Source organism: Eurosta solidaginis, chromosome 5 (genome assembly GCF_040869045.1).
Source record: "Eurosta solidaginis isolate ZX-2024a chromosome 5, ASM4086904v1, whole genome shotgun sequence".
Classification (NCBI taxonomy): domain Eukaryota; kingdom Metazoa; phylum Arthropoda; class Insecta; order Diptera; family Tephritidae; genus Eurosta; species Eurosta solidaginis.
This window is the reverse complement of record NC_090323.1, coordinates 197177113-197192015: the sequence shown is the minus strand read 5'-3', so window position 1 is coordinate 197192015 and position 14903 is coordinate 197177113. Positions and strand designations below refer to the sequence as shown.

General features: G+C 37.4%; 1 protein-coding gene across 1 annotated transcript in view; it reads right to left on the bottom strand.

Moving 5' to 3' along the window:
- Positions 1 to 241: 241 nt before the first annotated feature.
- LOC137254437 (gustatory receptor 5a for trehalose-like) overlaps positions 242 to 14903 on the bottom strand; it is a 32747-nt gene continuing 18085 nt past the window's right edge. Inside the window, exons 2-5 of the mRNA XM_067792097.1 lie at positions 5604 to 5798; positions 2600 to 2794; positions 2214 to 2485; positions 242 to 400 (exon numbers count right to left, since the gene is read on the bottom strand). Coding sequence (XP_067648198.1) covers positions 242 to 400; positions 2214 to 2485; positions 2600 to 2794; positions 5604 to 5769 — 792 coding nt within the window. The 5' untranslated portion in view covers positions 5770 to 5798. The remainder of the gene's footprint in view (positions 401 to 2213; positions 2486 to 2599; positions 2795 to 5603; positions 5799 to 14903) is intronic.

Below are 14903 nucleotides of genomic sequence, written 5' to 3'. Positions count from 1 at the left end.
GTCGTGCCATTAATTTTGAGCAGGCGCACTGTGCGGTTTAACGAGCACAAGTTTTATTAGTCGGGGAAGGATTTCTGTTTTTCGCGGTAATTAGAAAAAGTGTTAAGAAATAAGGAGCTTGCTAACTCCAAAGGGGCTTCCCTATTATCGCTAGAACTATTTTCAGCTAGATCTTTTCACCTAGACGATTCTAACCTATTAAACTCTGTCGAAGTGTTATTCGCTCCGCTTTGATTTATACTTACTTCATACTCTTAAGTAGCTGAATGCAAACAAAATAGAGATTACTAGCAAACGACAGCATAATTATACGAGATACAGCACTATCCACTTCCTCTACAAGATCACAAATAAGACGATATTGTAGACGTGTTTGGGTCCAAAATGATTCGGGCATTGCCTGGAATGAGGAAACAGTTTTAAATTTTCATAATTTTTTTTGGAGTTATGAACTGTCTTTAATTGATGGTAAAAACTATGTCATCCTAAACGTTTCCGCTATAATGTTTTCCCACTTTAGTCAGTCTATTATGTGTGAATAGGCGCCGCGGTACAAAGGATGTGTGCTGTTCCCCATTTCAGGACGGTATCATTTGTCGCAGTCGACGTCTAGGCTTCTGCACCACTTTCTGGTGTCCTTTGATTTTTGTTCCTTGTAAGGACTTTTTCCCGGACGCTTTTGGAGTTATTCAGGTATTTTTTTCTGCATAAATCTTGAAACATTGCAAAATAGCTTTGAAAGCGTTTTAGACTTTAGAAATAAAAACGCAATCACTCCGGGATCTCTTTGAGATGCTTTTCGAATATATACCGGACTTAAAGATCCTCTTACCGAAACGGTAACGGACAACAAGAAGGCGTCAGTTTTAAAAAGTAAGAATATGCAAAAAATTGTGCCGTGAAGGTCAACGCCCATAAAGTCGTTGTTGTTGTATTAATGATAAAGACACTCCCCGAAGGTTTTGGGGAGTATTATCGATGTTGATGGACAGAATTTACCGCCCGGGAAAAGAAGTCCCGAGGATACCAATCGTAATTTGTAAGAAGTGGAAGAAGCTGAAGACGGCCTCGAAAACTCTAAACCAAAAGGGCAGGGGGAGGACGAAGACGTAATGACGAAGGTGCTGGAGGGGGTCAAAGAGCCAAATGGTGCTGCGAGTCTTACATATAAACCTCCAGCACAATAAAGTGGCGTCGAGCGAACTCCTCCTAACACTTGAGGAAGGTTCGGTTGACGTGGCGCTGATTCAGGAGCCGTGGCACTCATCGGGAAGAAAGGTTCCTGGACTCACCGCGCGCGGATTTGGCGTTTACTACGCGCAAACGGAAGGAAGGGTGCGAGCTGCAATCATGGTAAGGAAACAGCTAGATTCATATACATATGTTGCCGTTGAGCAGAAGAATAAGCAGGCATATGACCCATGCTGCGTAGGTTCCACCGATGGAGTGCAAGAGGTTAGTACAGGACGAAGAGCACAAAGGACGGTTGGTCATAGGTGCGGATGAAAATGCGCGCCACAATGCGCGGGAAGGAGGAGATAAGAATGAGAGTGGCGAATCTCTATTTTGTTACATCCTGTAAACCAATTTGCAGATAGCCAACAGGGGAAGTGTCCCTACATACATTGGTCCAACATCCAGCAACGTTTTTGATATTATATTGAACACCATCCTGCCCCATCCCCCTAGTTCCACGAGGAAATTAGGGTAGCGCATAAAATGAATTTGCCCAACTGTAACTGTATTTCACAAGGTGATAAATTTTTAATGCCAAGCGCTGCGAAACAATGTAGTAATCCTTCTGATTACTTCGGGATACAGAAAGGTCATAATGTCAATATCTTTAACTTTGCACCAACTTGAATATTGATATTCTGACGTTTTTATATAGTCGTAGCATCAATTGACGTTGTGGCCGTTTTAAGTTGCCATAAGGCCACATGACGTTGGGGGTGTTGATTTTATGTCACTCCACCCTAAAAATATGATCAATAGGAAGAAGTTGTATTATAAGACTTTCAAATTTGACTCAAAATGCAGAAAAACAACTTTTTGCTTCTATCGATTCGTGAACTCAGACAGCCTTTTCCATATATCTCGGTCTCTACAAATTATTACTTAGCGTCCCTATATTTCAAGCTCATTGGTAATACAAAATATTTTTATGAATGCAGGAATTGTACCATATTTAAATATCAATCAATATCAATTACCTTACTCTTAGATTGATTCAAACTGCCTTGAACCTGCTCGAATAACGATGATAGTCCAATGCCAATGATCATTAAAAATACGTCCATATAACTCCAATCGAATGTCATCAGCACATTTAATATTTTACCAAACCATGCAAAAAATGTTGAATATTCAAAAGTGATAAATATTTGCGTAACGACAGAATAAAAATATGACTCAATAGGATCTTTGCGAACTGGACAATAATTGGCAAAATGTATAGCAGAAATTGTACTCAGAAGACGCTCAGCTGAAATACAGAAATTAAGTAGACGTTAAATATTTACTTATTCATGAATATTTTTAATATAACTACGTTTTTCCTATGTTTGCTTTTCTTCTTGTGCTTCTTTATCATACTTACTGAGCGACAATGCTATCAACACAAATGTCACGCGATGAATGCGCACCGATAACGCCTCACGTTTACGCCAGTCTTGATGTGGCGGCAGTTGCCGTTCCACACGTTCCCATTTACGCATCAACTCTGGCCAATGCCCAGCTAAATCCAAAAAGCCAATCGAAGCCGAAAGTGTATTAACATGAAATATTACAGGTTCTATAAAAATGAGAAAAATATTTAAATATTTTGAGTACCAGCAAAATGTGTTAGCGAAAAATAAATTGATTTACACTATGCACCATCTTCCAGGTCATTTAGAATGATTTCAACTTCTAGGCCATACACCGATATAAAAATAGATCGAAACTATATATATTCTTGCGGCATTGTATTTCATGGCTGATTCAGTCACTCCCAAGCTACTACAACTTACTCGGCTTAAGGGTCCATCGAGGTCTGAACCATCTGTGCATCATGTGGTGCTGCTTCAAACGGGCGCTTTCTGTCGTGGATTAAACAGCGCGCTATATAAAATGTTATCACATCCTATTTCTGTACTGGAGCTATGCGCTGTGCTCAAGATACAAAAAGTAAAAATTATACCAATGAGAATAATACTCTTCCGATTGAGTTGATTTTTCTGATGACCATCACGACACACATTTTAAGGGCTATGGTTTCAGAGCATCTAACTTAAAGTCTAAACCCTTTCAAAGCGAAGTACCGATGCTCGTCTAACTGGTGTTGTCTTGAAGGCAAATCTCACCGTCATACAGAGAACGCGATGGCAGGATGACTTATCTCAGATCTTATGATGTTTACTACAGTGGCAATAAAATAAAATAAAAAATCCACAAAACATATTGTACAGAAAACTTCGCCACCAAAAACAATGCAAAATTTTTTGGCTTAAAAAGTTTAATGTGGTCATAGAAATCGTTCCAAAGATGATAGGACCTTAATGGTCCTTGTTACTGGAACGTACCGGATCTATATCCGGCAAAGGAGCATCAACATTAATAACACTCCCCAAAACTTTCGGAGAGTGTCTTTATCGTTAATATAACAACAACAACAAGGGATCTTTCAATGAGAAATTAGAAGGACATGCAATGGCTGCCACACTGCCAGGGTAAGCAAATATATCTATTTGATCTGCCAGGCTCGACGTGGCTCAAAATTTGTAGTATTATAATTCTGCATAGCAAGATACATCAAGCTTCTTAGCTATCGTTTAAGAAGACGACACCTGAATTTATTCATTTACTCGGCTTCTACACCTACTTGCTTGGACCAATATTCGACCACAAGATGTAACCGAGCAAAGGTGGGGCATTTTTAAGGCAATCAAGGAGTTTTGTGGTGGAACCTTTTAAAGCATCACCAGCGCAATTCACTCCAAACCATTTGTCACCCTCACCTACTCATGGTGCATCTTAAGCAAGCGAGGCTATGGAGATTTTAAGTTCTTTACGAAAGGAGTTGGTCATATGGCCTAGAAAGCTAAAATGGTAATATCAAATCATTGCCGAGATAGTCGGACTAGTACATTTGTGGTGTTGTTGTACGGAATGTAACAGATCAAAACACGGCAACATCGATGACTACACAAAACCTTCAGAGAGTCTCGCAAAAATCGCTAGCACGATAGGTGCGCGCCGCATTGGAAATGAAGAACAATGTCTATAGAACCAATCTACAAATGGGCGCTGTAATCCAATGCTTACGAGAGCGTTGTCTATACTCAAAGGGACGCGACGCCAAACGGCGTAAGATTAAGGAGTTTGAGATGTTGTATCATAGAAATATAAAACTAATCAGATAATCTAGGGGATGACGGAATATTTGAAAGCCAAGGCTAGTTTATGCCAAAAAAAAAAAAAATTAGGACCTGTTAACTGACGTACAGAACATATACATAGGTTACTTAGGAAGCATTTCTCCTCAGATAAATAGATATGGAGGACTATGATGAACTTTATACCTGAGAGTTTCATATTAGTTCTACCTCCGACTATGACTATCTGCATTAGAGAACAGCTGCAGTAAAAATAAATTTATAAATGCAAGTCGAGATAACCCCCGAAGAGATTTTAGGCCACTCCTTTTAATTTGCCCTACAAGTTGGCGGGATGAGATCTACTCCGCACGACATCGGCAGGGCATATGAATTTTCACTGAGAAGCTTTTCATGGCAGAAATGCACTCGGAATGTTTGCCAAGCCACTTTTGAGGGGCGATCCCGATTAGAAAATTGTTTGATCTAATTGAAAATCCAAGTATGCTGATGTTTGGTACAAAGATTGCGTCAACTTTGTGCCAAATATGCCTGGCTGAGCAGATGCTTGTGGACACCTTAGTAGGCTATAACCAAACGATGTTAAGAAGATCCCGCAATTCGCTCTAACTACCGCAATCCGCTTCACACAAGAACTTCGTCACCCAGCAAATTTCATATAGTTGAAAGCTCGTTTTGAAGGGAAATCATGCGCCTACGTCTGAACTTGAGTTCGATACAAAGATTTTGCAAACAGGTTTGAGCAATGCCAACGATTTGGATTAATTGAGAAAAAAGTTCTCCTGAAGATTTGTGATCCTTTCCGTGTTGAAGGGCGTATATCGAATGATTAGTTGGCAAGCTTTAATCAAATGAAAACATATTCCCGCCGAAGGGCTACGTGACTAAATCGTTGACTTGAAACGGATGAAGACGCCTTTACCCAGAAATTATTCCTTACGACACTTATAAAGCTTGTTTCTACAATAAAAAGCCTTTTACATATGCGTACCACCTGAAATGACGGGTACCTGTGCGTATACGTAATATTTTTTAAATATTTGGTGTAAAGGAGAGTTACATATCTACAAGCACGCAAGCGAAGCTAATATAATCCTCAGGAATTGGCATAAAAAAATGTATAAGGGATCAAAAATACAACGCAGAAAAAAAGGTTTAATTTTTTGAAACAATTTCTTTTATATAAAGTGCTGCATAGTGTACTCCATTAAGAATCTTCACACTCACCAATACTTCTTACATCTAAATCACCTTTTACAATCACCATATTTGCCGTTAGTACGGTATCAGCGATCGTTAATATCGTACAAAGTATGCAATACCAAGAACGAAAGCTCATCCAATGAAAGGAAAGGCGTTTTGGTGAGTCAGCGAGTATCCCACGCACCGGCATTAGGCAAATGCATTGAGCAATAACGAGAACTGTAAATCAATAAAATTTAATGTCTTAATAAATTTTTCAGTGTAAAATTTATTACGGCTTCAATATATTTTGTACTAAAATTTTACATATAAAATGTGCAATTTCTTTATTGCAATAAAGCTAAAAATTTCAGTAAATAATTTGCCGCCGGTTAAAAGTTGATTGACAATGAAGCTCATAATAAAGTACATTTTTAGGTAGAAAATTTTAATCATGAAAAAATTGTTTAGTAAATATAAAAAAAAAAAATAATAAAATGAAATAAATTAATAGGAAAACAAATAAAAATTCATAAATGGTGCGAATTTCAATTAGGGCTGTGTTAGATTAATCGAGTAAATTACATAATCAATAGTTCAGTTTAATTTTAAAAGGCAGTTTTATAAGTAAACACTTTATTCAAACTGTGATTAAACAAAATGGTGATTACACAGTCATTTTGCTTTTTGATTTGTTAATAAACGCATTATTCAAAAAAACTTACTTTTGAATTAAATTGCAATAAATCAGTTAATTGGATAGTTTAAATTGAAATTAATGACTTTTTGAGCAACCAATTATCTATACCACTTTAGTTTATAATAATAACGAAGACGAAGTCAAAATTGAAGAAGCTTTAGATTTCATAGTCACGGCTAGTGATAGGAGGATACGGGTACCGAGTGAGCAGTATCGACACTTTTCCAAAAAATACTAGTGTAGTTCGTACTAGATGCTTTTTTCCAAGTACTGAGTAATGTATCTATACCTCACCTCAATACTTTCCCCGATCTTTTGCCAAGTGCCGATGGTTTTAAACATGTAAGATGAACAAAGTTCAGTCCATTAACACCATAACTTGAGGATGAATTGAGATCGTCGACCATGTAGTATATGCTTTGCATTTAACTTAAACCGAATTTTTGATAATAGTGAAATGGGAGACGATTTCAGCATATGGTGGTAAAAGAATCACTAACTTCAACAAAATTATTAAATGTTGGTAACTGCATAAAATTTCAATACATTTGAACTTGTCTTGCAATAAAGCTTTTTTCGTTATAATTTTGGTTGATGAATTTAGCAGCTTTTACAGCATCCTCGACAATATATTGGTATTGAAAATAATCCAAATCAGATTATATCCGGGCCTACTTTCAAAATTGGAAAACAGGAACAACGCTTTCGCAAATACTGATTGGTGAAACTTGACGAGTGGATAAGAAAAAAGTTACGATGTACAATATAAATTTATTCCAATTTTGTAAAATTGGCAGGGCGCCGCACAGTGGTCTGGGTTTGGCTTTCAGTGGACTTAGGGAAATGAAAAAAATATTAGTTAATAACACAAAAACTTTGATGTCGATCGATTTTAAATATCATTACATGACGTTTTTGTATATGAGTATTTTTTCATAAAATCTTAAACAAAAAAGTTATAGCAAATTAAAAAAATGTATGTATCGGAAAAATCACAGTTTTACCGTTACCTCAGTTTCCTCACATTTCCTCAAACCTTGATTAATTTATTTACACAATTTGGGTTATATACTATGCAATGTACTCTTTTACATGATTTGAAAAGGTTCGCGTTTTTTTTTTTTTTTTTTTTTTTTTTTTTTAGTATAGAATTTAAAAAAAAAAATATTTTATTTTTGTTTTTTTTTTTTTATTTTAGTATTCCGAATCGCTTTTTAATTCTGGGTAATATTTAAACACAAAAATATTTGATAATTCATATTATACATTTAATTTTTTATATTTAATTTACATTTAACAATCCAAAAAAAAGTGTTTTTTTTTTGTTTGTATGATGCTTACTATGCCAACTTGTTCGTTAGTACCAAAAGAGTAATTAAAAGCAAAAATTATTCGATCGGTCAATAGTCCATGAAATCTCCAAATATACATATATGTATATGACCAGAAAAAAAAAACAACTAAAAAAAAACATTTTTTATTATTTTACGTAAATGTTGCGTTTCATATTAGCATGTATATTCGTACCAAATTAAAACTGAGAAACTAAAATATTTAGTTTTCTGTACCATAGCCGAGGTTTTGCGGTAAGAGTAGTAGAGATTTCACTTCTTCGGATATTTCCTCATGCTTACTAGGTAACTCCGATCTCCTCGATGAAATAAATGGGTCAGAAGTATCTAACAAATTATTTAAAATATCCTCTTTTTTCGCTTTGCGGCTAATTTTTCTTGCATGGTCCCGACGATATGCTCTAAAATCCTTATTTCTGTATTCAGCGGATTCTTCGGACAACTTTCCAATAGGAATGGAACCAAAATGCTGTATTATTGAGGCTCCGTGTACTAAAATTTTATGCATACTTGAAGGCATGTAATACCATTCATATAGTTCGACGTAAACTCGAATGGTTTCTCTAGCGTACATGCTGAACTTTTGTACATCTTATGGACACCCACATGAAAGTGCTCCTAATATTGTAGAGAATCTTTGAATGGGATTTTCACTAATACCAGTTACAGAGGCGGTAGTTTTAATATCACCGAAAAATCTTCTAGCGGTATTTCCATCATTCATTGTACTGTGTCCTTGCTTTACCACGTCTACCAATAAACCAGTCTGATTTCTGAAAGAATCCTGTACTGTTCTCCGCTTTTCTTCCAATTTGGATTTATATCTCCTTTCGCTATTCATGATTTAAATTCAATCGGTAAGATATATGAAGAATACATACTCCATAAACTGAAATCTGGCATGCAGAGTTGACATCCCATATTTGTAAATGTCAGTATCAACGTCTATGTTAAAAATTAAAGTGAAGTCATTCATCTCTTTTGGGGTAGCCTTACATATGTCACAACGTTGCGTGGATGTATCACTCAAAATTGATAAAGCTTTAACTTTTTCACATTTTGTTTCCGTTAAATTGTCGATTTCGAATTGAATCGCACTAATTTCTTGAGTGATAGAATATTTGTTTTCTTCAATAATTTTCTTAACTTTTGTTTCATGGCTATCAACTATTTGTAACCTTTTTTATAGCAAGTAAATCTAAGCGTCACTTTGATTTCATGACCAACTATTGACTCTGTATAACCTCTAAGATTCGTCGAGTTTTCGCGAATTTTGCAAACATTTTATAACAATAAATTATGGAAAAGATTACAGAATACGGAAATGTACATTTAAAATCCTAAGTCCCAATTTTTCAATTTCGGTCCACTGTGCGCCGCACACATTAAGCAGACGAAAATTTTAAAATTTGTCAAACCGTTAAAAGCCGTTGATATCACTTTGCAATATGGCGGAAATACGGTCCTTGGTATTATATATAGATCCGATCAAAAGCGGATAAGGACAACGCCTAATTTAAAGAAAATTTTAATCTTAAAAAAATTTCCAAAATATGTATGGGACGTGACAATATAAAAAATAAATGTAAGGCGCGATAACCTCCGAAGAGATTTTAGGCCGAGCTTCTCTTCCAATTTGCGTCGTGCTCCTCTTGATTTTCCCTACAAATTGGCCGGACGGGACCCACATGTTTTATGCCGACTACGAACGGCATCTGCAAGGCAGATGAGTTTCCACTGAGAGCTTTTCATGGCAGAAATACACTCGGAGCGCATTCCAAACACTACCGAGGGGCGACCCCGCTTAGAAAAATTGTCTTCTAATTGAAAAACCTTATTTCTAAAATTTTTATGTTGCTTTGCCTGGGGTGTGAACCCAGGACATATGATGTGGTAGGCGGAGCACGCTACCATCACACCACGGTGGTTGCCGTAACGTAACGCCGGGACGTAACAATACTACTAGTAAAAAAAGAGACTTATCAAAAGCTTTCGATACTGTCAACCACAGCATCTTACTGCAAGACTTGTAAGGGTGCCCCCTTCGTCCTAGTCTCAAAAGGTGGACCGTAAATTATCTGTGTGGTCGGCAGTCTTCGGTGCAATAAAGGAACGTAACATCTAAACCCAAAATAATTAAAAAAGGGTTGCTACATGGTGGGTTTCTGTTCCCTCTTTTGTTTAGCATCTACATATCGAAGCTTCCTTCGCCACCAGAAGGATTTACCATTGTATCCTATGCCGATGACTGCACGATAATGGATACCGGTCCCGGCCCACACATCGATGAGCAATGTAATAAAATAACAAAATAGCTCTCTAATTTCTGAAGTTCTTCGCCTCTAGAAACATGGCATTGCCGCCGACAAGATTATATACGACTTCGGTTGCATTACGCTACCGACTACCAAAAAAACTGAGTGTGACGTTCGATTAGGATCTACGTTATGGCGAGCATCCAGAATCCTAACAAAATCCACAAATCCCTTGCCGGCAGCACTTGGGGTAAAGATAAAGGGATGCTCATTACCGTTTACAAAGCAATTAGCCGGCCTTTTGCATGCTACGCGTTCCCGACATGGTCACCGAGCCTTAAGGCTACTCACTGGAAGAAAATACAGGCCTGTGTTTCAGAGAAATTACATGCCGAACAAACAGTTTATGTTTAATACGCACAAGATATCTAATTAAAGAAAGAGACATACATCTAATTAAAAATACTCTTTTCCACCGAGGAGATTTAGACACAGGTTCTCTTCCAATTTGCGTCTTGCAACAAATTGTATGCTGGTTCCGAACGGAAGCTGCAAACAGATCAATTTTCGCTGGGAAGCTTTTCATGGGAGAAATAACTCGGAGTGTTTGCCAAACCACCCCGTTTGGAAAAACTCTTTTCTAGTAATGTTTGGTTTCGTCCAAATGTAAACTTTTTTATTTGCTTTCAATTAAATTCAAAACATATGGTCTCATTTAAAAAAAAATTTCTTGACTTTTGTTAAAAATTACGACGTACTCACTTGGATCGAGTATACTCTAAACCTTTTACTGAGTATGAGTACTAGCTTCGATACTTTGATCCAAGTATTTGATATGGGTACCGGCATGGAAACTTTTTCTTACAGTTCTATCACTAGTCACGGCTTCGGTTACAACTGCCGTTACGTGTACTATTTTGCCATTAAAAGAAGTTTAGATTTTGTGGGTGCTCTCGTCTTAAAATAAATGTGTCGACAATGTAGATGCTATCATACTGAAAACGATAATAAACATTAACATATCACAGAACATCATTTGACAACAACCCCACCCCAACCAGAGGATTACACAAGGTGCTCTGTTACGTCTCGCTGCCCATGCCACCGAAATGAAACGTAGAAAAGGTGGAAAGATAAATGTTACTTTGGAAATATAGAATGGACTCTTAAAATCAAACTAATAGGTACCACATAGCACTTCTTTTTTACTTCGCATTGGTTCACGTATATTCACCGGAAAGTTATCACAGTCATCTAGTACTATCTGCTTGCCCGCAGCTTAGAATATACCCACAGCAGGTATGCCTGTCGTAAGAGGCGACTAGAATGTCAAATTTACGCAAGTGTTTGTAGCGCAAACATTTCAAGGGATTTCCAACCCAATTTTCAACCCCACCTACCCATGGCGAATCACGTTTCCTTAACAGCCAAGACTCTGGCGACCCCAAGTTCCTCAGGCATCTAGCGAGTGGGAGCGCGGTATGGCCAAGAATGTTTCATGTCATCATACTAAGCCGTTCCCGAGATGGTCGGGCTAGTACCTTAATGGTGTTTGGTACCGGAACATACCGGATTACATAATCATCAAAAACACTCTCCAAAACCTTCGGGGAGTGTCCTTATTGCTACAACAACAACAGTATGATCTGCTCATTATCGGATAAATACAGTATACCGAATGTTTTAAGTCTTCCGTTGTGACCATCAGTTTAATCATTTAGTGCCTTAGTTTATTAAGCTTATGCATTTAAGCGACATGAGAGGGCGTTGGAAGCTCGTCGACCAAGAACTGTCTATCTTCTTATCCAAGGTGTGAATCGGACCAAAGCTTTTTGGTAGTATGCAGATGGAGCATGTAGTCGCCTGAATTTGAACGGAGCGTTCCTGATATTAGGCCACCTCGAGAGGCGCTACTGTGGCAAAAAGTTTTTCTTTCCGCCAAACTCGCCTTGCCACTTCAAATTGCATAAGGCAAAATGAGGAGAGAAGGGAGGAAAGGGTGGTCAGCCATCGCAACAAGTAATATGTCTAACGTGGAGAAGGATGTAAAGTCAAGGAAATTCAATCAGCGAGGTAAGATAACTGCTGGCGAGTCCAAACAGAGAAAAGCATAACAGGGAAGCAATAAAAATTGTACAGTGCTTGGAAATCATGGTCGACACAACCGACCGGGAAAGTCTTTAAGTGAGACGCGAACTTGTACAAAATATAAGCACGCTGAAATGATAGGAACAGAACACTCTTTTACTGAGCCCGTATAAGAAGGAAGAAGCTTCGAACGAAATGAAGCAGCTACGATCAGAATACGATAATCCTATTCTTAAGAGTTAGGAAGCACTTCATTAGTAAAGAAGTAACTACCTCGACGACGACGAAACACGATCTAATAATATCTATACACCAACAAGAGCGAGGGTGCACGAAGCTCACCGGCAGGTTAAGAGGCTCAGAATATTCCCATGTAGGGCATAAGAGGCGACTAAAATCCACAGACCTTGAAAATGTAATGTGGTCATATCAAATATTTCTCGAGATGATCGGCCTGGTATCTTAATGGAACCTCCCGGATTAATACCCTTCAAAAGACCATCGCCATCTATAATATTTCCAAAACGATCGGGAAAAGTCTTTATTGCTGCATGAAGAAAAAGAAGAAGGACGTATGAAGGGGGTGATAAGCCGAAAGGAGTAACATGAAGACTCTTGAGAGATAATGCAACAATTTTGGCGGTATACGAGAAATTGAATAGCGTCCCTGCCTGTCGCGCTAATTGATAGAAGTAATCCTTTTAGGCGGATATCTACCGAGAGATGGATAACTGTAGAAAAAGAGTGTAGCTGATCAATTTTGTGGTTGAACCGAGAAAAGCATTTCAATCCGTCGATTCAGCGGAGCATCATCTACAATGGGGCTAAGCTAAAAGCGTCCAACAATATCGCGACCTTACGATGTATAAAGGCAAGGAGTGTTTCCAAGCTGGATAGGTAGAGCGCATGTGTGTGGAAGTTGGAGGAACCGCTGCTTCTACGCCTATCTCGGCCTAAGAAGGAGGATCAGTTTTGCATCATCGGCAAGGAGTAATTTTTTCTGTCGCCATGAAATATGCCGCTGACTCATTGTTTGAATACATCAAACCTTGCGTATTTTTCCTTTCACGAATGTGAACTTATGAAAATTATAAAAGTTTGCTTTAATTACATATAAAATTAAAAAATTTTTAGTTTTTATGTATGTATAATCTATAAGATCGTCCTAATCGCCTCCCCACCATGATCTGCAATTTAAAATACTTCGGTTAAAATATTTTATGAAATGAATAGTTTAGCTCAGGCCCGTAGAGACCGTTTGACTGCGGTTCGATCCCCGGTGAAACTTGTTGAAATAAATAAAAACATTACGAAATTGCCTGACGATGATTACGTGGCGGTTTTTTAAATGGTACCATCGCAATATGCCAGTAAATGTTTCCTTCTTTTCAGGTTTCCCCAATAAAAACCAAAAATAATAATTGAATAGCAATTGTCATTTATCGGTGTTAAGCTCATTAATTCTTAAAAATCTTAAGTAAAAATTGAACACACCATTAAACATACAAACATTTAATTATTCAATATACAAAGTTCGGATATCAAAGAGTGGCTTTACATGCTTTTTGCGCTGCAATCTTTTTATAATAATATCAAAATTTAACTGTCTTGCCAAACAACACAAAGCTTTTGATTCTTGAAAGGACGCTGAAGGAAAGTTATGGACTAGCTACAGTGACAGGTATAGTGCAAAAGATACGTAAACGAACACAAATGTTGGGAAAAATTGTATACAGATTTTGAACATATAGAGATGGTATTTAGAAATTCCAATGGTGACAGACCTTTATCAAAATTTGCTTCGCAAATTTGTTTCAAGCCACAAAGAGGAAAACGTCTCGTTCAAATTTCTCATAGCTGCAAATCGTTCAGTAATGCCAGTGATTACCGAATCAACGATCAACAGGAATGTATTGTTTTTAAAATCAGACTCTGAATCATCCGTAATCATCTCATTTAAATTATCTTCAGAACGTCTTTTGGGTTTTCTCTTTCGAATGTCCGGAAAGTTTGGCTAGATGTTCAGTTGAATAGCAACTGTTTTGCATTCGTTTAAAATTGTTTCCCATTGGTTCCTGATCAACTTCAAATCAGCTAATAAGGCATCTAGATGTCGGACCTCAACATCTATGGTGGCGTCTCTAGCTTGGAGGACCACGTTTCTTTCATTAATGGTAGGCACTATTTTTAACCAAATTGAGGAAAGCAAGATACATTCGAACTTGTTGATGTACTTGAGAATGCCGGTAACATCGCCGTATGCTTGCGCAATCAAATTTGGCTTTTGGCTGAAAGCCTATGAAGAGAGCTCGGTACATTTTTTATACCTTTCATGAAAATGAAATGGTATATTAATTTCGTCACGAAACCCAAAATTGTAAGACCTTAAAGGAAAATAGATAGACCCACCATTAAGTATACCGAAATAATCAGGATGAAGAGCTGAGTGGATTAAGCCATGTCCGTCTGTCCGTCTGTCTGTTTGTATGCAAACTAGTCCCTCAATTTTTGAGATATCTTGATAAAATTTGGTGAGCGGGTATATTTGGGTGTCCGATTAGACATTTGTCGGAACCGGCCGGATCGGACCACTATAGCATATATCCTCCATACAAACGATTTTTCAGAAAAAGAGGATTTTTGTCATATCTTACTCAATTTAACAGATTTAAGCTTCAAACTTCACCATATAATTTCGCATATTGCACATATTGTTGCCTGAAAAAATTGATGAGATCGGTCGTATATATAGTATATATTCCCCACAAACGATTGTTCAGATAAGACACTTTTCGTAATTATGCCCTATTTTAAGAGCTAGAGGCTTCAAATTTCAATGAATGCTTACGTATATAGCATATATTTTTGCATGAAAAAATCATAAAGAGTGGTGGTATATATAGTATATATATATATTTTCGTTAATTTTAACCCCATTTTAACAGCTAGA